The sequence below is a fragment of the Echinops telfairi genome, unplaced genomic scaffold, assembly GCF_000313985.2.
Source record: "Echinops telfairi isolate 266 unplaced genomic scaffold, ASM31398v2 ScPeMD7_7467;HRSCAF=8505_0, whole genome shotgun sequence".
NCBI classification, from domain to species: Eukaryota; Metazoa; Chordata; class Mammalia; order Afrosoricida; family Tenrecidae; genus Echinops; species Echinops telfairi.
This window is the reverse complement of record NW_022111367.1, coordinates 9,877,779-9,902,837: the sequence shown is the minus strand read 5'-3', so window position 1 is coordinate 9,902,837 and position 25,059 is coordinate 9,877,779. Positions and strand designations below refer to the sequence as shown.

Genomic DNA, 25,059 nt, shown 5'->3' with positions numbered 1-25,059 from the left:
CAGTCCAGATCAAGTTCATAAGAATATACTAGCTCATAAACCCCATACTAGTCCAGAAATCTCTCTTCAGACTCATGTAGCCACATGCAATGACGCAGGAAGATCACAGGTCCATGGGTGAAAGGTCTTCTGGAACCAGTATCATGGAACATACGCCCATTTGTTTAAATCCTCCTTAATCTTCACAGTAGTGTTTTAAAATTTCCACTGTATAAATATTTCATGTCTCTGGTTAGATTTATTCTTAGGTACTGTCAGCTTGGAACATCTGGGAGTCACGTAATGGGGGATGCAGCTACAGATTCAAACAAGTGAGGATTGAAAATATTTGAGAAGGAAAACAAAAGTAATGGCCAAAGCCAGCCTTCAAAAGCTAAGAGGGAGAATAATGTGCTTTTTACACAGCGTGGATGGTGTATAAGCTATGACAAGTAATCTAGAGATGATTTAGAATACATGGTTGGATATATGTAGGTTATATGGAAATATATATATATCTGAAGATTCTGGTATCCATAGGGATTCTGGCACCAGTCTCCTAAGGACACCAGGAAAAGATTGTAATTTAATCTCTGAAAATCACTTGCAAAAGAATCATTTCTCTAACTTTCCTTCCAGGTTTCTCATCGCTGGTGTATAGAAACCCAACCGGTTATTGTTTGTTGGCCTTGTACCCTGAAACTTTAAATCCTACTAGCTCTCAGAGTTTTCCTTTTATCATGAACCCTGACTATCCCATTTCTTGGCTCTTCTTTTTTTTCTTTCTATTAAGATTGTTTGGATTAATCACTTTATTGGGGGCTCTTACAGCTCTTATCACAATCTATACATCCATCCATTGTATCAAGCACATTTGTACATATGCTGCCATCATCATTTTCAAAATATTTTCTTTTGACTTGAGCCCTTGGTATCAGCTCATTTTCCCCCTCCTCCACCCTCCTTCCCTCATGAACCCTTGATAATTTTTTCTTTCTTTCATGTTTTATACTGACTGATGTCTCCCTTCACCCACTTTTCTGTTGTCCATCCCCCTGGGAGGGAGTTATATGTAGATCATTGTAATCGGTTCCCTCTTTCTCCCCCTACCTTCCTCTTCCTCTCCTGGTATCACTACTCTCATTATTGGTCCTGAGGGGTTTATCTGTACTGGATTCCCTGTGTTTCCAGCTCTTGCCTGTACTCATGTACATGCTTTGGTCTATCCAGATTTGTAAAGTAGAATTAGGGTCATGATAGTGGGGGGAAGGGAGGAAGCATTAAAGAACAGAGGAAAGTTGTATGTTTCATTGGTGCTATACTGAACCCTGACTGGCTCGTCTATTCCTTGTGACCTTTCTGTAAGGGGATGTCCAATTGTCTACAGTTGGGCTTTGGGTCTCCACTCTGCCTCCCCCTCATTCACATTGATATGGTTTTTTTGTTCTGGGTCTTAGATGCCTGATACCTGATCCCATCAACACCTCATGATCACACAGGCTGGTGTGCTTCTTCCATGTAGGGTTTGTTGCTTCTCAGCTAGATGGCCATTTGCTAATCCTCAAGCCTCTAAGACCCCAGATGCTATATCTTTTGATAGCCGGGCACCTTGCTTATACACCCATTTTGTCTTCAGCGATCATGTTGGGAAGGCAAGCATCACAGAATGTCAGGTTACTAGAACAAAGTGCTCTTGCATTGAGGGGGTACTTAAGTAGAAGCCCAATGTCCATCTGCTACCTTAATACTTAACATATAAATATATGTAAATAGATCTATTTTCTTATCATTATATATAACTCTCAGTTTTCTTATGGCCTCTTTTGAGATTTTCTGCATGATTATATCATCCACGAATATGGCTTCTTTTTCAATTTGAGCAAGTTTTGTTTGTTTCTTTTTCTTGTCTTACTGCTCTAGCTAGGACTTTTAATACATCATTGACTAGAAGTGGTGGGACTGGGCATGACTGGGCACGCTTGTCTTGTCCTGTTTCAAGGGCGAACCCACACAGTCTTTCTCCATTGAGTATACTGTTGGCTGGCGGCTTTTCAGACACGCTTTGACTTGCATTGAGGACAATCCCTTCTATTCTAATCTGTCTGAGAGTCTTCATCAGGAAAGGCCATTGGATTTTATCAAATACTTTTTCTGCATCCATAGGGATGATCATGTGATCCTTTCCCCTTGTTCCATTGATATATCACAGAATAGGCTTTTGTGTCAGAAGCTTTAAAGATCAAAAAAACCTTGCAGTTTTTTGTGAAATGTGAAAAAAACCTAAGTACATTTCAACTTTCCATACTGTCCCTAAAAGACTCACAGATATCCCAATTCCTATTGCAGAAATCTCCCAAGCCCTTAAATCTTTTCATAAAGACAAGGCACCTGGCAGAGGAGGCTTCCCATCCTAATTTTGCATCCTTACTGAAGAGGCGGGAGCTCCCCATGTCCCCGTACACATTTAATCATTCATTACTCATCAGTTAGATTTCTCCCTGTGGAGAGAATACACCCGGCTACTCCACTCATTTACTTCCATGAAAGTGGCAGCAGGAACTGAAAATGTACCCAAATGCGTGTGTACATGTAAGTACAAATATGAGTCTCATCTGCGTGTGTTTGTATGTGTGTGCATGCAGCACGTGCACGGAGCCCAAAGACAGCACAGATGAGAGAACACGTATGCTCAACAGAAGACCGACTCTTCCCTCTGCATGGCAGCGAAAGGCATCGGAGTAATCAGGAGTTCACTGGGTTAAGGTGAGGACTGAAATCTGAAAATCATATGCACACATATACATGTATGTAAGTCAAAGATTGATAATAAACCAATAACCTTGGTTGTTCTTTGCCATTTCTCAACGAACGAGCCTGCTACTTGTCTGCCGTCTGTCGTGCTGTGCTGGTTTGTGTGCTGCTGTGATGCAGGACGTTCTGTCACTGGGTTTTCAAATACCAGCAGGGTCGCCCAAAGCGTACAGGTTCAGTGGAGCTGCCTCTCTGAAAACAGACTATGGAGCCATTGACTTCTGAAGCACCAACCCCTGAAAACCTTACGCACAGCAGTGGGACACTCAGAGGTAGTGCCAGAAGATGAGCCCCCCTCCACAAGGTCAGAAGGTGCTTCAAACATGACTGAGGACGAGCTGCCTTCTCAGAGTAGAGTCCGCGCAGTGACAGGGCTGGAGGAGAGCCTGGAACCCTCACTTACTGCTGGGACACGACGCAAAGTGTGAAGACACGCCCTTTGATAAGGGCACTTGGCCGGACGGCCCATGGCTGCGGGGACGGCTCCAACGTCACAACACGGTTGGACAGCGGCCCCGGACCGTGATTCACTCTCTTGTACGCAAAGCAGCAACCAAACAATGAACACACTTAGGTGTGCAAATGAAATGACACTTGTGTTCTGCAGAACCTGACTGTAATGATGAAAACCCCAAACCAGCTGTGACTAAGCAGATTCATGGTCATGGCAAACCCCACGTGCGCAGGGTAGGATTACGATCCAGAGGGTTTTCCTGGCTCTGACCTTCTGCAAGGAGAGCTACAGGATTGTCTTCCGAGGCACCTCTGAGTGAGCCCAAACTGCAAACTCTTTGGTTAATAGGCACACGCCTGTTTGTGCCGCCCGGGACTAACACTGACTATAAGAGCCCTATAGATTCTTTTTTGGCTTCAAACATTTAAGAAGTGGCAAATGCAGACGGTGGGGGACACAGTAATGTGCAGACGGTGGGGGACACAGTACTGCTCCTTCCACATTGCCGGCTATTAGTCCCTTCTCCACAACACAGCCCTTCCTTTGGGTCCCACACATATCCTTAGATGAAGGCAGACCAGGGGAGCAGAGCATTCAAAGAACTCAGCCAAGGTTGGGTGAGCACGTGAGCTTCCAAAGAAGCGCTGACTGGCTTGGGAGGCAACATGTGGCAACACAGAGCAGCTGTGACAAGATGGCCCTCCTGGTGCCACTGGATTCTCTGACATCAAGAGCAGGTGGTTGGGTAACGAGCCCTAAGAGTTCCCCACTTGCCCAAGTGCTTCCCTCCCTCACCTCTGCTGAGTGCAGGCCTCACCAAGGCAGCTCGCCTCTTGTTTCAATTGTGAGGGGCACTTACAGGCGTCCCCAGTCCTCGGCGTGGCCAGGACCCAGACCCACTCCCAGCTGCTCTGAACGGCCCTAAGGGGCCCCCTAGCAGGCAGTGCGCTGCCGTCCTCTGCCCGTTTCTGCTCTCCACCTAAACCTGGTCAAGTACCCTGCACATACAGGTGACGGGCAGCACATACACAAACACGCTTTCAGAAATTCTATTGCATATTGCCATTCAGCGCACCCACATGAATGTACACACATGCGTAACCCACATGGCATACACAGGAAACTAACACGAGAGAAGGTTATAAGGCACCGGACACAGCAGCTTCAGAAAGCCCACTTTCACTCTGACTTCCTAAAGAAACAGTAAGATCTTCTGGGCTGCTAACCCAGTGGTCAGCAGTTCAAAACCACCAGCCTTTCTCCTTGGGAGAAACACAGGGGCTTTCTACTCCTGCAGAGTCACAGTCTTGGAGGCCCACAGGGGCCGTTCTACCCTGTCCTGTGGAGTGGCCATGGGGCAGAGCCAACCTGATGGCAGTGAGTTTGTTTTAGGGTTTTTGTTTTGCTTTTTGAGTGTGAGAAAATCCAGTCTTTTCTCTCTTTGCCTATCATAATTGAGGTGAATAGTTACAATAATCTCAAAATTTGCAAACTCCACGATGTGGTGAGGGCGAACCCGCCTGTCCTAATGCATTGCCCTGTGAGATATCAGGACTCTAAGCTATTCATCAACACCTGTAAGTCTGCATTCTAAGCAATCACCAGAGACTCGAATGAGGCCATCACACCAGCCTTGGGCCGTTAAGACAAGATAGGACAATGGCTATTTATATTTATCAGACAATTATATGTCTGGCACTGTTTTAAGTACTTTAAAAGTGCCAACCAACTTAATACAGTTCTGTGAGGGTGGATACTATTATGACAATTGCTACATTTATTTTACCTAAGGGGAAACGGAGGCACAGGAAAACAGAAACATCAGATGAGTAGCCATCAAATAGATCTTGACCCACGGAGATTCCATGCATGCCAGAGCACAGCTGGGCTCCACCCGGTTTTCAATGCCGATTTGGAAACAGTAGGTTCTCTTAAAGCCCTTCTAGGCAGACTCAAATCACCAACTGTTCTGTTCGCCAAGAAATGGCATGGAAGCCACGACTCACCTCCTCTGGCTACAGAAGGGAGGAGGAGAATCCAAGCCCACACCTGCCTAAAGAGGAGTCCCAGGAGGCAAAGGGCAGCTATACCGCCACCCACCAGCCTTTATTCTATTCTGACACCAACTCTCCCTTGCATGGGGGGACTCCACTGTTCTGCTGGAGTCAGTAATCCATGCAGTGACACACAGAACTCACAGGCGACACTCATGATTATAGGGCCTTATCAAGGAGATTAGCAGGTCACAGTAAAATAAGCAAACACTGAGGATACAGTTCTTCTGTCCACAGCATCTCTTCTCTTCTCAGCCATGCTGCCAAGTACATCTGTCTCTGGTCCCCAGCCTCTCAGCCACATGGCCCGTTAGCGTTGGCCTTGCTAAGGCAAGTGTTAGCCAGCCTCCAGCCTAAAGACATCAGCTTTACCTGTTCAGTGGTCTCGGAAGCCCATTGCTCTCTCTTACGGTCTCGGTGCAGCTCCTCTGCTGCCTCGCCACACAGGGATATTGGACATCCTGTCTTCCTGGCCATTCTTTCTCGGAGGCCAAGGTTTCTCTCTTCCTGTTTCTGAGATGGCTCACTTTTCCACCCAATGGAATGGTAAAACTAACCAATAGCCAAACTGAGTTCTCTGTACCTTATTTGCATGTTCCCACCCAGTGGGAATAAAAGAGCCATACCAAGTAATTTCAGGTCACCACAGCTAGCAACTGAAAACGGTTCCATTTGCATCACACCCAGGGACACCCCCGTTGCAGTCAAGCTGATGCTGAGCAGTGGATGCCCCCTGTGGTTCACAGTAGAAAGGTTCCCCACAGAGTTTGCAATGGCTGTCATCTTTCAGGCATAGATCTCCAGGCCTTTCTTCAGAAGCACCTCTGGGTAGCTTCAAGCTGGTTAGTAACCAAGTGGTTGGCCTTTGTGCCCCCCACCCACTGCGGTTTTTAGAGAGGAGCTGGAATAACTTGCCCAAAGCCACATGATCAGGATGAGATTCCACGGGAATCCAGACCCTGGCTCCAGACTGGGCTCTCAAATCTGCTCCTGATTATCCAGTTATGGTCCTCTCTGTGTGAAAGTGACACGTTAGGGAAATGCTAACGACCTATTCTTATTTTGTAAGCTTTATCTCTTTAAAAATGACATCACTGCTTTAAAACACAAAACAAAACAGAAACAAGAGTGATACAGCCCTGGAAACCTTGTAAAGTGCTTTCCTCCAAGTGCTGGGCATGGGGGGGGTGGGGGGGGGTGGATGTCCCATTGTCACTAACGCTGAGATCGGAAGCAAACAGGCTCCACAGGTGACAGTAGGACTCACGTCACCTGACCAGAGTGTTACTATTGGGAAATTTAAGTAGGTCTTCTGCTGTCAAGTATCAGGGATGCTGATATTAAATGAAGTCCCTCCATGTGACATCCCAGGTCCCCATGGAAGAGCCTCAGTAAGCAGACGACCTGTCAATACAATAAACTTCGAACACATCCTGGCTCGTGAACAACCAAACAAGATACAGGCAGGTGCAGCTAAATTAATATCTGACAACACATTGTTTAAAGCAAAAAGCATCACAGGAGATAGAGAAGGTCGGTACATAATAATAAATGATTCAATAGGCTAGGAAGACATGGGCATTCTTAATTAATTTACACCCAAGGAGCCCTGCTTATAGAAGAAGTTAAGAAATCAAACTTACCGGCCATCTAGCTCAGAAGCAACAAAGCCCACATGGAAGAACACATCAGCCTGTGTGACCACGAGGTGCCCAAGGGATCAGTTATCAGGCGTCAAAGAACAAAAAAATCATATCATTGTGTACTCACCTCCATGATACGATCGCTGAAGACAAAAGGGTACATAAGCAATGTGGCAAAGAAAGCTGATGGTGCCCGGCTATCAAAAGATATAGCAACTGGGGTCTTACAGGCTTGAAGGTAAACAAGTGTCCATCTAGCTTAGAAGCAACAAAGCCCACATGGAAGAAGCACACCAGCCTGTGTGATCACGAGGTGTCGAAGGGATCAGGTATAAGGCATCATCAGAACAAAAAAATCTCACCATAGTGAATGATAGGGGGAGTACGGATTGGAGACCCAAAGCCCATTGGTAGGCCACTGGAGATCCCCTTGCAAAGGGGTCTTGGGGAGGAGACGAGCCAGTCTGGGTGCGATGTAGCAACAATGAAACATACAACTTTCCGCTAGTTCCTAAATGCTTCCTCTGCCCCCCACTATCATGATCCAAATTCTACCTTGCAAGTCTGGCTAAACCAGACAGGTACAGATAGGAACTGGAAACACAGGGAATCCAGGGAGGATGATCCCTTCAGGACCAGTGGTGTGAGTGGCGATACTGGGAGGGTAGAGGGAGAGTGGGTAGGAAAGAGGGAACTGATTACAAGTATCTACATGTGACCTTCTCCCTGGGGACGGACAACAGAAAAGCGGGTGAGGGGAGACATCGGACAGGGCAAGATATGACAAAATAATAATTTATAAATTATCAGGGGTTCATGAGGGAGGGGGGCAGTGGGGAGGGAGGGGAAAAAATGAGGAGCTGATGCCAGGGGCTTAAGTGGAGAGGAGATGTTTTGAGAATGATGAGGGTAATGAATGTTCAAATGTGCTTTACACAATTGATGTATGTGTGAATTGTGATAAGAGTTGTATGAGCCCCTAATAAAACGATTAAAATATATATATATCCAAATAAAAAAAATCAACTTACATATTACACTCATCACATCTGCAAAAGGCTTCTTTAAAGGGTTAGAGATCAAAGCTGTCCTCATTCTCAGGGAAAAACATCCCATGGAGAGAATTCAGATGAGTAAGGTGCGTGGGGCAAGAGAGGCATGCCATTTTTGGCCAAAAACTGGCACACTGAGATGGCTGCATGAGGAGATTCATTATCATGGTGGCAAAACCAGCCCCCATCTGCCACAAATCAGGTCTTTTTTGTTACACTGTTACATTATCTTTTCAGAATCTCTAAATAGAAAGCTTGATAAACAGTCTGACCTGGTGGAATGAACTCCAAATGCACTGAGTCAATATTTTTGTCTGTTTGGGAAGTTAATGGACATCCAGAACGAAGTTTGTCATCACTCGACATTTTACCTTTTTTGAAACAAGAGGATCACTCCCACACTTGAGTTTTCCCCATAGTGCTGTCCCTGGAAGCAGTGTTCAACAATTTCACAGTTGCACGCTATTCTCGTAAATCAGTCATCCCAAAAAACGAGGTTCGAGCAAAACTGCTTTTACGAAAAAATTCACTGTGACCAGAGAGAACCTTCCCAGGTGATGCCACTGGGGCACTAATTCAGAGCAAGTTGCTTGACGCTCGCCTAATCGGAAAAATGCATACTACGAAGCTCCGCCCAGTGGAGCTTTTATCCGGTCTTTTTTGGGTACCCCTAGTATACTTTCTTATGGAACCAGATTCTGAGATTAAATTACTCCTTCGCATCTCTCACCACCAGCCTATGACAGCTCCAGACTGGGGACCATGTAACATTTCTGTACTCCACTGATTTGCCATGGTGCCTACCTGAATAGATACTCAACTCACTGCCATCAAGTTGGTTCCGACTTGTAGTGACTCTAGAGAACACAGTAGGACTGCCCCTTTGGGTTTCTGAAATTGTTCATCTTTACGGGAGCAGAAAGCCCCATCTTTCTCCTGGGGAGTAACAGATTTGAACTACTGGCCTTGAGGTTAGCAATGCTTACCCCCTCTGTCACCAGGGTTCCTTTCAACCAATATTACTCATATGGTTTCATAGGTTGCAGAGTAGAACTGCTCCAGGCTTTCAAGGCTGATATCTTTCAGACGCAGATTGACAGGCCTTTTCTTTTACCCCAAGAGTAAGGTGACCAGACGTCCCATTTTTGGCGGGACAGTCCCGATTTTTGGGGTTTTTAAAAAGTCCCGATTTTTGGAAAGAATGCACGACAAGCTAGGGAATGGTCTATTTGGTCCATATAGACCAAATTTTTAATCAAGAACCCCCACCACTACCACCACCGCCATCAATGGTGTCCCGCTTTAAATCTGGTCAGCTTACCCAAGAGGCCTCGTATCACCACCCAGGGACTCCCCACTACAACAGCAGCCTTGGAATCCTGCCTCTACCTGTGTGGTAATGACATAACCTGGTGTCAATTTGAGGAGTCAGAGTGAAGGGGTGGAGTCTAGCCTGTCAATCGGGTAGTAGCTTGATGACCTCACTTGGAGGCATTCGGGAGATAAACAGCTCGCTGGAGGCAGGACATGTGCTCAGTCCCTGCGAGACATTCCTGTACAGAAGACACATAAAGAGAGGCTGATGGAGCCAGACCTCTAGAGCCGGAGAAGCCACATGGAGACCCCTGTCAGCGCTCAGATGCTTACAACACCACTGGACCCACAAGACTTCCTACCCACTGGCCTGTGATCTTCCTGCATTCAGCATCATTGCATGTGTTTCATGAGTCTGAAGAGGACTTTATAGATTGGTAACAGACATAGGGGCTAATATTGAACTTGTGGACTTGATCTGGACTGGGCTGGGATGTTTTCTCAATATTCAACTGTTCCTGTATATAAAGTTCTTTCTTATACACATAAGAGTCTCCCTGGATTTGTTTGTCTAGTCTACCCAGACTAACACAACCTGCTTCACCCCCACCATCTTGGGCTCACCGGCATCCTCATGATTCACCAGGGAAAACATCTGTGCCTTAGTTGGCAAATTTTCCCTAGGGTCCAGCGAACAGTACTTCAGATAGTTGTCCATCCCCTCATGTATTTAACAATGAAAAGGAGGCGCTGAGAGGAAAGTGGAGGCAGCTTTTTCATCACCCACGCTTTGGTAGGTAAGCTGCAATACCACCCTTGACACGAAGGAGCTGTTGAAGTATAAATTGGGTTAGTAGGACAGGATCAAAGCCTGCTGGAAAGTATTATATACTTATGACTGTGTTGTGAAAACTCCTATTGTCTTCAATGCCAGCCCCGAGTCCACAGAGTCAATCAAGTAAAATAAGGAATACATCTATTAACAAAAAGGAAATAAAAGGAGATCTAAACTGAAATGGATAAATTTTAATAATTCTAAGAAAGACACATTAGGCATTGATAGTTCGATCTAGACGAAGTATAACTACGTAATCTGGAATGAGAATTTTAGTGGGCATTTCTGTTTAGTGAGAAATAAACTTATCAAAAATAGATTTGACCCTATCTTCTCCATCAAGGATAATATTCGAGCAAGAAACGTGATTAAGTGGTGGCTTTGGGAGAGCTAAGAAGAAGAAAAAAGAAGAATGTGAGCTATATGAGAAGCTTCCAAGGATTCTCTAGACAATGAAAATGAACTGAGGTCTCTAGGTCTAAATGAATTATAATCCCAGGACACAAGGAATTTACAGACATGAACTGAGGGTTCTGTCCGTAGACTTTAAGAAATCATAGAGAACGCAAAAGGTGACCAAAGAGAACGATGGACCAAGACACTACTTTTGCAAGAAAGGGTGGGGGACACTGGGAGTGAACTGTGGACGAATACTGAGAGAAGAACTTGAGCTGACCCCTGGAAAATGGGCTGAGATTCTGCCATTTAAAGGTGATGTGGCCTTGGAGAGAGTTCAAAACCTTGCATTACGGATCAAATGAGAAAACATTTAATAGTGTACTTGGTACATTAAAACAACAACAACAACAACAAAAACCCTCTCAATAGATGGAATTCGTTAACACGTGTTTTCCCAGTCCTTCAAAAAGGAGATGATAACAACTAGGTGTTGACTCGAGTTGGTCAAGAACAAGTCTCATGTCGCTACCTTCATTGGTGTAGGTGAGGAAGACGGAGCCCACGGTCTGCTCGACAGGCTGTTGCACTGTGGCGGCCGGCACATGGCTCTGATGCGGGCAGCGTGCTGGTGCTGTGGGCTACTGGTGAGTGGGCTCCTGACTCACGGGTTCCCACACATGGGGAAGGTGGGCTGTCATGATCCAAGGAGTACTCATTGGCTAGTTTGTTGTTTTGGGTTTTTTTTACTTCTTTTTTTCATTGGCTAGTTTTTTAATTTTGTTTTTAAGTAATAGCTAACCTTTCTTTCTAGTCTGTCTTAATCTGGAAGCTCCAATGAAAACCGTTTAGCATCTTAGAAACATGCAAGCCTCACTGACACATAAAGGGATCCTACGCACGGAGCCCAAAGCCCATTAGAGGGGGACTGAACCTACGTCTCTCGCTTGGAAAGGGGAAATCCCACGGCTGCTCCAAGCTATGCTGCCAGCATATTAAATACCACAGGGTCACTCGTGGTGAAAGGGAGGCCATGAATTGGCACTAACTCAGTGGCAAGTACCTTCACAGAAAGGGACCTGACTATACGTTAAGTTTGAAAACTGAGTTTGATAAAGTCTCTTTGTGAAAAGACTGGAATTTTCGGTGATTGGACAGCCATACTGAGAGCACTGATTCATAAATGTATGAATCAATAAAGTTTCTGTGCCTTATAAGCAAATGTGGTGAAGAAAGCTGATGGTGCCCAGCTATCAAAAGATATAGTGTCTGGGGTCTTAAAGGCTTGTGGATAAATAAGCGGCCATCTAGCTCGGAAACAACAAAGCCCACATGGAAGAAGCACACCAGCCTGTGTGACCATGAGGTGTCGAAGGGATCAGGTATCAGGCATCAAAGAACAAAAAATCATTATCATTGTAAATGTGAGTGAGTGCAGAGTGGAGACTCAAAGCCCATCAATAGGCAACTGGACACCCCCTTACTGAAGGGTTGTGGCGAGGAGATGAGCCACTCAGGGTGCAGGGTAGCAGTGGTGAAACATATAACTTTCCTTTAGTTCTTAAATGCTTCATCCCCCCACTATCATGATCCCAATTCTACCTTACAAATCTGGCTAGACCAGAGGATGTACATTGTACAGATAGCAACTGGAAACACAGGGAATCCAGGACAGATGACCCTTCAGGATCAGTGGTGAGAGTGGCGATACCAGGAGGGTGGAGGGAACGTGCAGAGAAAGAGGGAACCGATTACAAGAATCTACGTATAACCTCCTCCCTAGGGGATGGAAAACAGAGAAGCGGGTGAGGGGAGATGTCGGACAGTGTAAGATATGACAAAATAATAATAATTTATGAATTATGAAGGGTTCGTGAGGGAGGGGGGAGTGGGAAGGGAGGGGGAAAATGAGGAGCTAATATTAAAGGCTCAAGTAGAAGGCAAATGTTTTGAGAATGATGATGGCAACAAATGTACAAATGTGCCTGACACAATTGATGTTTGTATGGATTGTGATAAGAATTGTACGATCACCCAATAAAATGATTTTTTTTAAATGATTTCTTAAAATAAAAAAAAATTTTTTTTAAGTTTCTGTGCCTGTTTCCTTTTCTATAAAGTGAGTATAATAACTAGTCATTACTCTGATTTTTAGGGCTGGTAAACAAATCAAAAGTCTCCGGGCAGTGCCTGGCACTTGGCCGGCACTAGATAACTGTCGATCACATAAGCACCTGCAGGAGCTTCTCGTGGCCTGCTTGCCCAGGGAGTGGCTCCAGACTCTTCCACATTCCCGCAGGAGCTTAATAAGCTTCCACATGGTATAGTTTTACGTGTTTAAATGATATCGATGCTAGACAACCAAATCCAAACCCAAAAAGATCTTAGCATATGGTAAATGATTTGAAATGGAACCTTCTATAAAGATTTAATAGGGGAAAAAAATTTTTGTAAAGTACTAGCCTGAGGTACCAGAATATTCTGTGGATGAGAAAAAAATCTCTTTTTAGTTGACTCCGAGCTCAGCATGCAAATAGCAGTGTCTCTAGCAGTTAACATTGGGTTCAGTTGCACTAGGAGAACTGGGCTGTACACGAATGTTTACAGTCACATGATACATCACTGCAAAAGGCAAGAAAACGCAACTGTCCAAATGGATCAGAAGTGTCCTAATGAAAAGTCTGGGCAAGCTCGCCAAGATGGTGGGCACAGCCTGCTCGTCACTAAAACTGCTCTCTGCCTCGCCTCCTGAGGTTTCCCTGAGTGATGTCTATGACTAAGCAGAGTTCCTATTACTTCAGGTTTCCACTAAGCAGTATCTGCTAGCTATTGAAACCAGGAAACCACACTCTCTGCCATTGAGTCAATACCGAGTCACAGCGACCCTATAGGACAGACTAGAACTCCCCCATGGGCAGTTACAGTGCGAGACTGTAACTCTTTACCCGAGTAGAAAGTTCTTCTTTCTCCCAAAGAGCGGCCGGGGATTTTGAACTGCTGATCTTGCAGTTAACACCCCAACTCATAACCACTAGGCCACCAGGTCTCCCTGAGCTACTAAAGAGATGCGAAGGCTTTCTGGCACCAAGACTGGTAGGAACTATGGGCACAAAGATGGGCTGCTGGCACACAGAGGAACATAAGGATGTGGGGCGGGAACTGCTGCATTTCCAACCTGTCTGGGAGGAAGGAAACATCCTTGGGTTGAGCTGAGAAAATGGCCTCAACAAGAAACATAATTCGGTGTTGACCAGGGCACCTGATGGCTCACTGAGCTACCGCTGAAATAACTTCCCCTCTACTCATGACGACCCTAATCTATGCATCTAATCCATTGCCTGTGGGAGACCAAGGTACGCTCAGCCATTTTATCAACGTTTTCTTCCTAATAATCCCTGCCCCTGACAAAAGCAGATGCTGTTGTCCCCACAGTAGAGATAAGGCATTACGGTGAAGAAGTACAGTGAATTGCCCTGGGTCACGCAGAACTGGAATTACAATTTAGTGTCTACTCTTCAAGCGCACTACGTGAGCTTTGGCAGGGGACATAGTGGCATCGTGTCACAGCCCAGCTTTAAAAAGGCTCTCAGTTCGCCAGACTCACCACCAAGGGGTCCAAGAAGAAGGTCAGCGCAGCCAAAGGCGGGGGCGGTGGGAGGACGGGATGAGGGAGGAGTCCAAGAGGGGATTCCAGAGGGGGTCAGTAAAACCTGCTCCTGCTAACGTGGAAAGGAAGCCCAAAAAGGCAGCCAGGAGAGATAAATCCTCAAACCAAAAAAATGCAAAGAAAATAGAGAACGGGAGCAAAGGGCACACAGGCTGAGGTGAGGGACCCGGAGAGTAAGACTTCTCTGCGGAGAACAGAGAAAGGGACTCTCCGGAGAGCCCAGCGCCTGACGAAGCAGGTGAGAAACAAGCCAAGTATGACTCATCCGGAGACCTGGTGGTGCTCTGGGTTAAGCGTGGCATCGCTAACCAAAAGGCCTGAGCTTGGAAGCCACCAGTCACTTCCCTAAGGATTAGCCGCTTCAGGACCCTTACAGGGTCCCAGAGTGTCACTGTGGATCAGACTTGACTTAGCTGTAGGTCACATGCCATGTCTCTCCCGTGGTCTTCCCTCCGTTCCAGTCCTTGTCCAATTCAGAGGAATCGCTGTGTCCACTACTGCAGAAAGCCCCACAGAGCAGCTGGTGCTTTTGAAATTGCTGACTGTGTTGTGTGGTTAGCAGGCCAACACGTGACCCATCGCCATAAAGAGTTAGCGTTTCGGAAACCCGCTGGGCAGTTCTACTCGGGCCTAGAGGGTCACTGTGAGTTGGAATTGACTCAATGGGAGTGAGTTATTTATTTTGTAAATGCAAGTTTCTTAGTGGCTCTAGAAATATGTTTAAGGAGGAGGAAGTCCTACTTTCTCCCATTTTAAAGTGTAAATGCCTTTTTTCTTTCAGAGGTGGAATCATGTACGGATGGTTTCTCTCTTGATATAACCAGAAAAGAATGGGATGTTGAATTGTGGGAGGCCCTGATGTCTTGGGTGTCAAGGTAACATCCCATTTTAAGTGACTTCTATTTTTTATAATGTTTTCTAGTAGAATTAATACTTAAAGAAAAACACTCCCTCACCCAGGCTCTGCCTGCCCCAACTGTGTTCATTCTGTAACATCTTTGGCCAGTGGTAGCTCCATTTTCCTAATAACTTTGTTATGTGTGGGAAAGGGAAAGGAGCCTGGGTGGCATAGTGGTTATGCTTTGAGCTGCTAACTACAAGGTCAGTAGTTCAAAACGACTAGCTGCTCTGGTAGTTTCTGTGGGATTTTCTAATAGTCATGCCAGCTTTTTCCTCCCATAAAGAGTGAGTCTTGAAAACGCTCGGGGGCAGTTCCACCCTGCCTGAAGGGGTCACTACGAGTCAGCATGGACTCCATGGCAGGGAGTTTGGATTGCTTTGGGGGAAAGGCTGAAGACGTGAATCCACAGTATGAGTGCTATAGATTGTGAGTTGTGTTGCTTCCTGATGTAGCCACAGGAGCCCAAATGGTGTAGTGGTTACATGTTGGGTGGCCACCCAAAACCACTAGCCGCTCTCAGGAGAAAAACAGAGCTTTCTAGTCCCGTAAAGACTTAAAGTCTTGGAAGCTCACAGGGACAAATCTATCCTGTCCTATGGGGTTGCTATGAGTCGGCATCAACTCGATGGCAGTAAGTTTGGTTTTGGGAATGATGTAATCGCCCATAATGACCGAAACGATGGGTACGTGATAGCCTCTTCAGGAAATTTTGCCTACAAATTTAAAGCTGCAAAGTCACTAGAATTTAGAGAATAATTATAACTACATGGTTTTTATTTTTAATTTTGGGGGTATGTTCATTAAGAGTTGTATACAAATTATTATGCTTCTGCACTGACCCATAAAATTGCCAATAAAATACCAACAGAAAGAAAGGGAGGAGGGCTATTTACCTTAATCTCTAGGAGAAAGAAGATTCATTGTATTTTACCTGGCACATGCCAAACCCGTGAGTAGAGGTTTAGATTCCACATGCCGATTCGAATCCTTTCCCACATACTTGGAAAGCCATAGGGCGACCACTAGGAAGATACTTGAAATTACCTTTTCTTTTTTTTTTTAAGACATTGTTTGTTTGCTAGAGTCTCCAAATAAAGCAACTAAGTTGTATGTATACTACAGCTATGCTCTCCCGGACAACCCGGGGCAAAGAACTATCCAAATGGGTATAAATCCTGATGGTCCGTTCCCTCAGCCCCCTGGCCCACAACCCATTCCCAGCCCACTCTCACTGTCTAGGGCCTAGATAGTTAAAGGTTGAGTGAGAATGTATTTTTAACTTAAAAAGTTCTATATTAACATAAAGTATTGTTATATTGACTTATAGTCTCACTTAACTAATGAATACATCCATGTTTATCATAGAAATCCGGAAAGCAAAGTTAAAGGAAACAAAACAAAACAGAAGCACGATGCCACCACCCAGCAAGAATCCTCTGGACCGGTTTACAAATTAGGTATTTTCTCACACTTCTTCCTCGGGTCCAGCCACGAGAAGCCCTGCATCTCTAATGTCCTGTGTGGTCGCCCTTGAATGGAGCGGAGGAAGCGGCGGTTCGTGTTGTCAAGACGGCACTTGTCCCCCAGAGATAAGCTTTGGTCAGGGATAGGAGTATTAGGAAGAAATGGGGGTCGAGGTGCCTGCTTGTATCTTAAATTCCGACAGGCAGTGATTAGAGGATGTACTGGGTGAGTAGCAGAAGGGACTAAGTGCCTTGTGGCACTTCACTTAGCTGAAGAACTCACACCACTAAGGCCAGCACGTCAGGGTCAGGAAACCGTCACACCCACGTGGTCACAGATGGGGAAGCTCAAAGTCAGAAAGATTAGGGCTGTGTTCTTTCATTGTCTTGGGAGAGGGACACTTCGACATGCAGAGCTCGTCTGAGGGCTGGATCAGACACGGACTGTATTCCCAGTCAGCAGAGGAGGGGCGTGGTGGACAATCTCCCCACAGGGAGCAGTGCCACGGCCAGGGGCACGCTTCCTCTGCACTTTTCGTCGGCTCGGGAAACCCGGGCCTTTACCTTCTTGCTGGCAGCCACGCCGTCCTCACAGTCGAGCACCGCACAGTCGACGCTCAGAGTGGGAATCTTCCGGATTTTCTTCTCGTCGTTTCCGGGTACGTAGAGCACCGCCCGCCGCGGAGTGTACTTGTGACTGGACGAGGAGCCACGGCCACGTCTGCACCCAGCCGCCGCGGAGACTTTCCTGGAGGAGAGAGAATCATTGGGCTTGGTGCAGAATCGGAGTTACCTAGGCCATCTTTGAAAACGCTTGTTTGTATCGACCATTAAAATGGGACCTAGGAATAAAAATTTTATTTATGGCAGAACACAACCACACAAAAAAACTCAGAAAAAATGTAAAACAAACAAGTGAACAACAATAACAAAAAAAAAACAAACATAATTCAGAATGAGTTTTTAAATATATATAACAACACATTTTTCTCCCTCGGAGCGGCTGGTGGCTCAAACTACCGAACTTCCACTTAAGCAGCCAAGCATTTAATCGCTGAGCTACAGGGCTCTGGATAGCGGTCAAAGGCCCCCGTGTAAACCTTGCTCTACCCCCCTCTCCCCGCCCCCCTGCTTTCTCTCATGTTTAACTTCCTGTGGAACGAGGAGAAGTTGCCAGGAGCTCCTCTGCTCATCCAATGCCCTTGCCCCACATCTGTTCTACAGTCTGAGCCTCGGCAAACTGCTCCCACGGCTTTACGTCCCCTAGATAAAAACCAGCACCCTTCTCAAAAGCACGGATGCCAGCCAGACTCTTCAGGCAAAGAGAAGCCATGAAGTGATCGGCAGACTTGTGACGCTCTGTCATCATCAGTGTGTCTGTCTTGTGGCTTAAGGAAGGTCCCTGGGTGGCACAAATAGTTGAACTGGGTTAGTACCTGGTGATCTGCTTCTAGAACCTAACTTACTGAGCAGCTAACCACAAGGTCAGCAGTTCAAAACTGCCAGGCCCTCTTTGGGAGAAAAATGAGTTTTTCCCCTCCCATAGAGATTTACAGCCTTGGAAGCCCATGGGACATTTCTAGCCACCTGTCCTATAGGGTCGCTATAACTCCACAGACATTACAGACAAGAAAGCTCTATGGAGTTCAGTTCTTTGTAGCACATGGGGTCATTGAGTCAGACACTGGATACAGAGATTCTTTTCTTTTTTTAAATAACTTAAAGTATTTCCAGAAAAACTATTGATTTGAGGGACCAAGCCAGGGACAATGAAGTCATCCTTGTGGGGCAGTGGTTTTTGTTGGCTGCTAACTTCAAGATCAGTAGTTTGAACTCACCATCTGCCCCAAGGGAGAAAGATGAGGCTTTCTGTTTCCATAAAGATTTACAGCTAGCAAACCCAGAGGGGCAGTTCTACCCCATCCTAGAGGGTTGCTATGAGTCAGAATCGATTGGGTGCCAGTGTGTGTTGAGTAAGGAGCTTCCGGTTGGGCGGGGCCCCTCATTCTTCCTTGCCGGCAACCTGGAGAAACTCTGCAAGGTGATCCTGACTCTCCCACAACACAAGTGCTGGGCGGTTCATTGAGAGAGAGGCAGATTTTAGTACACGGCGAGTGATTTCTACAATCTGAAGAGAAACCAGAGTATTGAGACAGATTTTGAAAGTGCACATGTCTCAGAAAATATTTTATTTAATAGAAATGTTGTTGGTGATGTTATCTATTCCCAGCTAACTGAAGGTCGTCTGAATTAGCTCATTGTTCTGCATGAATTGAAAAGATCTAGCTGATCAAAAGCTGGGGAAGACATGATGTAACAGTAACACTGATATTGTGTCATTCACACAGGAAATAAAAACACAGCCCCCTAAATGTCAATGAAAACCAAGCCCCTGCCGTTGAGTGGATTTCAACTCAAAGCGACCCTTCTAGGACGGGGTAGAACTGCCCCACAGGATTCCCAAGTTGCAAGCTTTACCAACCCCAGACTGCTCGGCCTCACAGTGGTGCTGAGCCCGTGGTGGCAGCCACTGCGTCCACCCATCTCCTTGAGGGTCTTCCTCTCCCTCGCTGCCCCCTCCTTTCCTGACAGCATGTCTTGAGTGTGTGAAGGTGAAGTCATGGAAGCACACGTGACGAAAGCCAAGGGGAGGCTGAGCACGGCTCTGGCACGGTGACCTTCGGTGACCCTTCCTGCCCCTCTTGCCTCACCTCTCTTCACGGGCACCTTGCACACCGGGCGCATTTCTGTCCCTGTGACAATTCGCAATGTGAAACTGCTTCCGAGCTCCATTTTGGATCCAGCCATGGTGACTCTAGAACCCTCCAGCCTGAATCTCACCTGGGCCTGGGCCACCCGGACAATGCTGTCAGGTCAACGTGACAAGTCACACCGTCCCATATGCTGGGCACACCAGGTCGGGTTCTTCCTTATTTATACAGTGCGGTAATTTTTAAAGGAGCCCTGGTGGTGCAGTGGTTACGTGTTGGGCTGCTAACTGCCATTTGAAAATCTTTGACCACTGCTGAAAATGTCTCCGGTTTTCCAGACGAAGCCTTCGGCCACCATTAACACACTGCTTTGTGACTGTCGACCCCTTTCAACAGATGCCCACAGCTCTCTATGGCCTTCTGGACATTCGCAGCCAAACCTTTCCTCAGTTCATCACGACTGCCTTCTTCCCAAACAGGAACTACCCCCCCAGGCATTTTAGACCTCCGTCTTCACACTGCCCTCCGCACGGCTTCCGTGGTACCCTGGCTTCTGCTGGTCTCCGATGGACATTCTTTCCTTGCCTCTTATTTGAACTACACTAACCCTCCAAGCAGGGGCTTTCGAGATGAGGTAGGTGCGCAGCTGCTAACACAGTGGTTCTCAACCTGTGAATCACGACCCCTATCGGGGTCGAACGACCCTTTTACTGGGGTCACCTGATTCATAACAATAGCAAACTGACAGTGATGAAGTAGCAATGAAAATAATTTTAGGGTTTGGGGGTCACCACCACACGAGGAACTGTATTAAAGGGTCGCGGCATTAGGCAGGTTGGGAACCACTGTGCTAACTGAAAGGCCAGTGGGAACCCACCGGGCATCAGAGGGAGGAAGATGGGGCTGTCAGCTTCCCCAAGTGTTACAGCCTTCGAAATCGCCTGGGACAGTGCTGCTCAGTTGGAATTAACCTGATGGCACCAGATTTGGCTTTTTCTTTAGATCCTTCAAGCTCAGCTCAAGGTCCATCTGCCCTTGACCAATGTTTAAACGTTCACAGCATTTAATCATGCAACCAAGTCAGAACCCGCAAATGGTGGGTTCTGCCATCATGGATCATGCTAACTACGGTGGCCAACTGATGAAATCCACAGACTCTAAGTAATCCCTACCCTTTGACCCCTTAATTTCACTGCGGAGAATACAGGAAGTAGGAGATAATCAGAAATGGGACCGGATGTCTGTATTAACAATGGACACCTTCCAGTTAGCGTTAGGATGGATTACGATTCCTACATCCAATAGAATGCTACATCATCACTGACAATCATATTTTCAAAATATTTAATGTTATGTCCAGGTAGTTATACCATTATAAAATAATGGTATTTTAATCAGAAGATATTAATATAGGTAATAACATTTAAATATTGTTAAAAATGCCAAGGAAAATATCTGGATGGATCAATCAGCTATTAGTAGGAATACCAGCAATACTTTTTTCCTACTTATTTATTTGTTTTTCTATTTTCCACCCTTACCAGAAAAAAGTGATTCCTTTTATAATGAAAAGTTACCCAACAAAACCACCCGCCTCGCATGGCAGCGGAATATAATTAAAAAGTCCCATTTCAGATCTATTCATTTGTTATCTACAGGAATGGCAATTTTATATAATTCAACCAAGTAGTTTGATTGGCACATTAGGAAGAAATGTTCCCCAAATGGAAAACTGCATCAATGAGGGAAATTGCATCAATGAGGCCAGCCACGTTGCCCTGCGGAGCTGTTCTCCATCCCTACAATGCGCCTGCTAATTCTTCAAGGGGAGCCAGTGGTGTCCTACAGGGATTTCCTTTGGGAACCTTATCATATCCCGTCCACCCTACAGCCCTAAACATACCCCTTCAGGCTTCCTTTTGTTGCTCAAACCCAAAGGACCTGTAAAAGGAACACAATGTGAGTCTCGCACAAGGATGCCCAAACTGCCATTTTGATGTGGTGTCAATGGACGCGCCCAGAATTCCTTGGGGAAACTTAGAGATGGTGCCACGCCTTCAGAAATGTGCAGCCTTAGATGGGGGATATTCAAATGTGGATAGACAGTAGCTTCACATTGGATATTTTTGTATAATCGTGGTTTACATGACTTTATAGTTCTCCTTTCTGACTTACGTGTCATGCTGGCTGACATAGTCTGGCAACAGGATTCCTGGACCCAGTATACTGACTAGAGTATGAACTCTTTGGGGGAAGGAGCGAGTCACCATCTCCCCCAATATTACTCAGCACAGGTCTCACAGAATAGGGATACAGCAATGTTCATTTAGCACCTACCCCAGGCCAGCTATCCACAAGGTGTGTGTGGGCCTCATCTGCACAGATAGCACTGTCCTGAGTCTGCTTATGGGACAGCCAACCACTGGTGGTACCACAGATAGAAAGCCTTGGGCCTTCTAGTTTAACACATGACCTGCTGCCTCTTTCTTATGCTCACCTCCTCTTCCCATAAAGAGAGTTCACATCCTGGTTTGGTGGTTGCTCTCTACTGTTGAGTCAGCCACCAATTTGTGGTTGACCTCTGGCCCGGCAGAACAAAATGCTGTCTTGGCCACACTATCCCTATGAGCAGCCGTGGCTGAATTTTGGAAGTAGAACGCCCAGTTATTTTCGTCCTAGTCTGTCTTAGTTTGGAAGGTCCACGAAATCCTATTCCACATCACTGCAGCATGAAGACAACAACGGCAGGTGGCCGGTGACTGCACTTGAGGTTCTTTGGCCAGAACTGAACCCGTCTCAGGCATGGAAGGCGAGAATTCCACCACTAACCCACCCTCTCCATTCCAGTCTAGGGCCTCGTTAAATTACTCTGGACGCTTCTTATCTATTTTCAAGAGCCTCCTCTCTGCTCTTTTGCTCATTAATCCATTCATTCAGTCATTCAATCCATGAGCACTTCCTAAGTACCTAGTGGGTGACCAACCCTGGGTCTGAGCTAGCATAAACCAAGCAAACCCACTGCTACTGAGTCAGTTCCAACTCATAGCGACGCTACAGGACAGAGTAGAACGACTCCCTTGGGTTCCTGTGTGAATCATTACTGGATCAGAAAGCCTCATCTGTCTCCCATGGAACAGCTGGTGGGTTTGAACTGCTGACCTTGTGGGTAGCAGCCTAACACCCAACCCATCACACCACCAGGACTCCTTAACAAACACATTTGTGCAAATTAGAAGAAGGTGCTCCCTTGCCCCTTCCAGCTAGTGGAAGTGCTCAAAAGGTCTTCCTGTCCCGGATACAGGCCAGGTTCATGAGTAAAGAAAAGCCCCTACCTGTGCCCCCAGCTGGCTGAGCACGCTCTACAGAACCCTATGTGGTGCCCCTGGCCTGCGCTGGCTGTGCCCGCGGGGGGCTGACACAAAGGTACCAGGGCAAGCCCACAAGGTGGCGGGAAGAGCACCCAGAAGCATCTCCAATGGCACAGGGGCAGGAAAGCCACAGGTCGGTTCATGCTCCGCTGGGGGCCAGGCTCTTGGAGGGGAAACGGAGCTCTGAGGCCACAGGAGGTTTAGAATAATAAACAGGATGAGGGCATAGAGGGACAGGGGCTGCAGGTACTGACTCAAATGCTGAGGTCGGGGAGGGGATGTCACCTGGCAGGGGGCAGGAGCCCAGTCAGGGCAGCCATGTTGCAGAGAGACAAGGCTAGCCCATCACCAGCTCCGGCTGTTTCCAAATCTGTTCCCCACTGGAGTTGTGCTGGGCGCTGACGGGTATGAATACAATTGCAGGAGGTGCCGAGACCTAACTTATTTTATTTTATCTTATAAATTTGGAGTTAGGGCCTCTTGATAGTCAACATGCAAATGTATTCAAACAGTATGCAAAACAGATTAGTTGAAAAAAATCTGGTAGCCTTATGGTGGGTTCTCTTAACAGAGGATCTTTCTTAAGATACCACTTCCCCTGGCAAGCCCAGGGGGCTGCTGGACCCCTCTCCTGGCCTGGTTTTTGTTGACGCCCTTGCCTTCCCCACCTGATGCCGTTTATTAACCATTCATGGCACTAGCAGCTCATTGAATTCCAGGGTGGAGAACCCCCAAGCCGTAGGGAATAGTTAACTTGAGGCATAGTTGGTCCCTTAAGCTGTAGGGGTCCCCACCCAGGAATTCAAAAAACAATCCCCCCTGGGAGCTGGTTAAAGTTGCCAGTCTCTGGGCCCCAGGCTGTCCAATTAAATGAAATACATGGGGCATTGGGCCCAGGCTTTAGAAATTGTTCTGACCGATCTAAGTCCTTGCTAGGAGACCTGGTGGTACATGGGGTTAAGTGTTTCTCTGTTAACCGGAAGGTGGGCGATTTGAACCCACCAGCTGCTCTTCGGGAGAAAGATGTGGCAGTCTGCTTCTGTAAAGATCTGCAGCCTCACAATGGGGTGTGTTCTATTCTGGGGATGTTCTACTCTGTCCCACAAGGTCGGTGAGTCCTAAATGACTAGGCGGGTGAGGTTTAAGTCCTTGTTACCCCGATAGCATAGTGGGTCACTCGTTGGGCTGCAAATCACATGGTCAACGGTTTGAAACACCAGCCTCTCCGAAGGAGAAAGACAGGTTTCTACTCAGGTAAAGATTTCCAGGCTCAGAAAGCCACCGGGATAGTTCTGTTCTGTCCTGTAGCAGGATCTGGTGGATGGAAGGAGTCCAGGCCCATCCAATGAGAACCTGCACCTCAACACTGTCCTCAGGCGGTAGATCGTGAAAGGGAGAGCCTCGAGCCTACACTAGTTGCTATGACTCAACTTGGACTCCAGGCAACCTCAGCGTTCTGTGCTCCACAGAGTTTTCAATGGCTGGTTTTTCTAAAGTGCCAGCCCTTTCTCCTGAGTGCCTGAACCTCCGGGTGTGCTTGAGCCTCCAGTCTTTCCGTGGGCAGGTGAGTGTGGAAACCTCGGGGAACTACAGAGGCCGGTTCTCAAACATGGCTCACGACAATCACCTGACACATTTTCAAAATGTACATATACCAGGGCCTCAGCCCCACAAACTTGGATGTAATTGGTCTGGGGTATGACCTAGGATTTGGGGAGGATTTTGTCTTGCTTGGATCCCCAATCAATGGTCTTGGAAGTAGCAGTGAAAACATCAAAAGCCGTGCTGTATTAGGCAGATCTGCTGCATAAGACCGCCTTAGCGTATTGAAAAAGCAAGGATGTCACTTTCAGGGCTAAGGTACTTCTCATTGCCTCAAATGCACGTGACAGTCTCGCACTGAATAAAGAAGACCGAAGGAGAATGGCCGCATCTGAGGGTGGGCTGGCAAAGAATACCGAAAGGACCCTGGACTGCTAAAAGGGCGAATCTGCTTAAGAAGAAGCACATCCAGTGTGCTCCATAAAGTCAAGGACGGTGAGACGTTGTCTCACCTCCTTTGGACACGTTGTCAGGAGAGACCAGTCTCCGGAGAAGGCCATCATGCTTGGTGAAGTAGGGGCAGCAAAGGAGAGGGAGGCCCTCAAGGAGATGGACTGACACAGCAGCTGCCACCATGGGCTCGGGCAGGGGAACCACTGAGGATGGAGCATGACCCCGCCCCCTCAGGGATGAAGGTCTGGGTCACCCCACCAGGTAAAAACCACAGCCAGCTGAGGTGCTTGCTGAGGGCAAAGGTAATACAGAACGGGTAGTAGTAGAAGGTTAGTTCTACCTATCAATTACGACCACGTGATCAATTGCAAAAGCGAGGTTTGTAATTGTCAATGTATTTTCTTTTTATGTATTTA

At 46.7% G+C, this 25,059-nt stretch overlaps 1 protein-coding gene across 2 annotated transcripts in view; it reads right to left on the bottom strand.

Moving 5' to 3' along the window:
• The window catches only part of CLYBL (citramalyl-CoA lyase), a 259,438-nt gene that overhangs the window by 109,853 nt on the left and 124,526 nt on the right, over positions 1-25,059 (bottom strand). For both annotated transcript variants that reach the window (XM_045283795.1, XM_045283796.1), the window contains exon 2: positions 17,134-17,317. In XM_045283795.1, the coding sequence (XP_045139730.1) occupies positions 17,134-17,317 (184 nt within the window). The remainder of the gene's footprint in view (positions 1-17,133; positions 17,318-25,059) is intronic.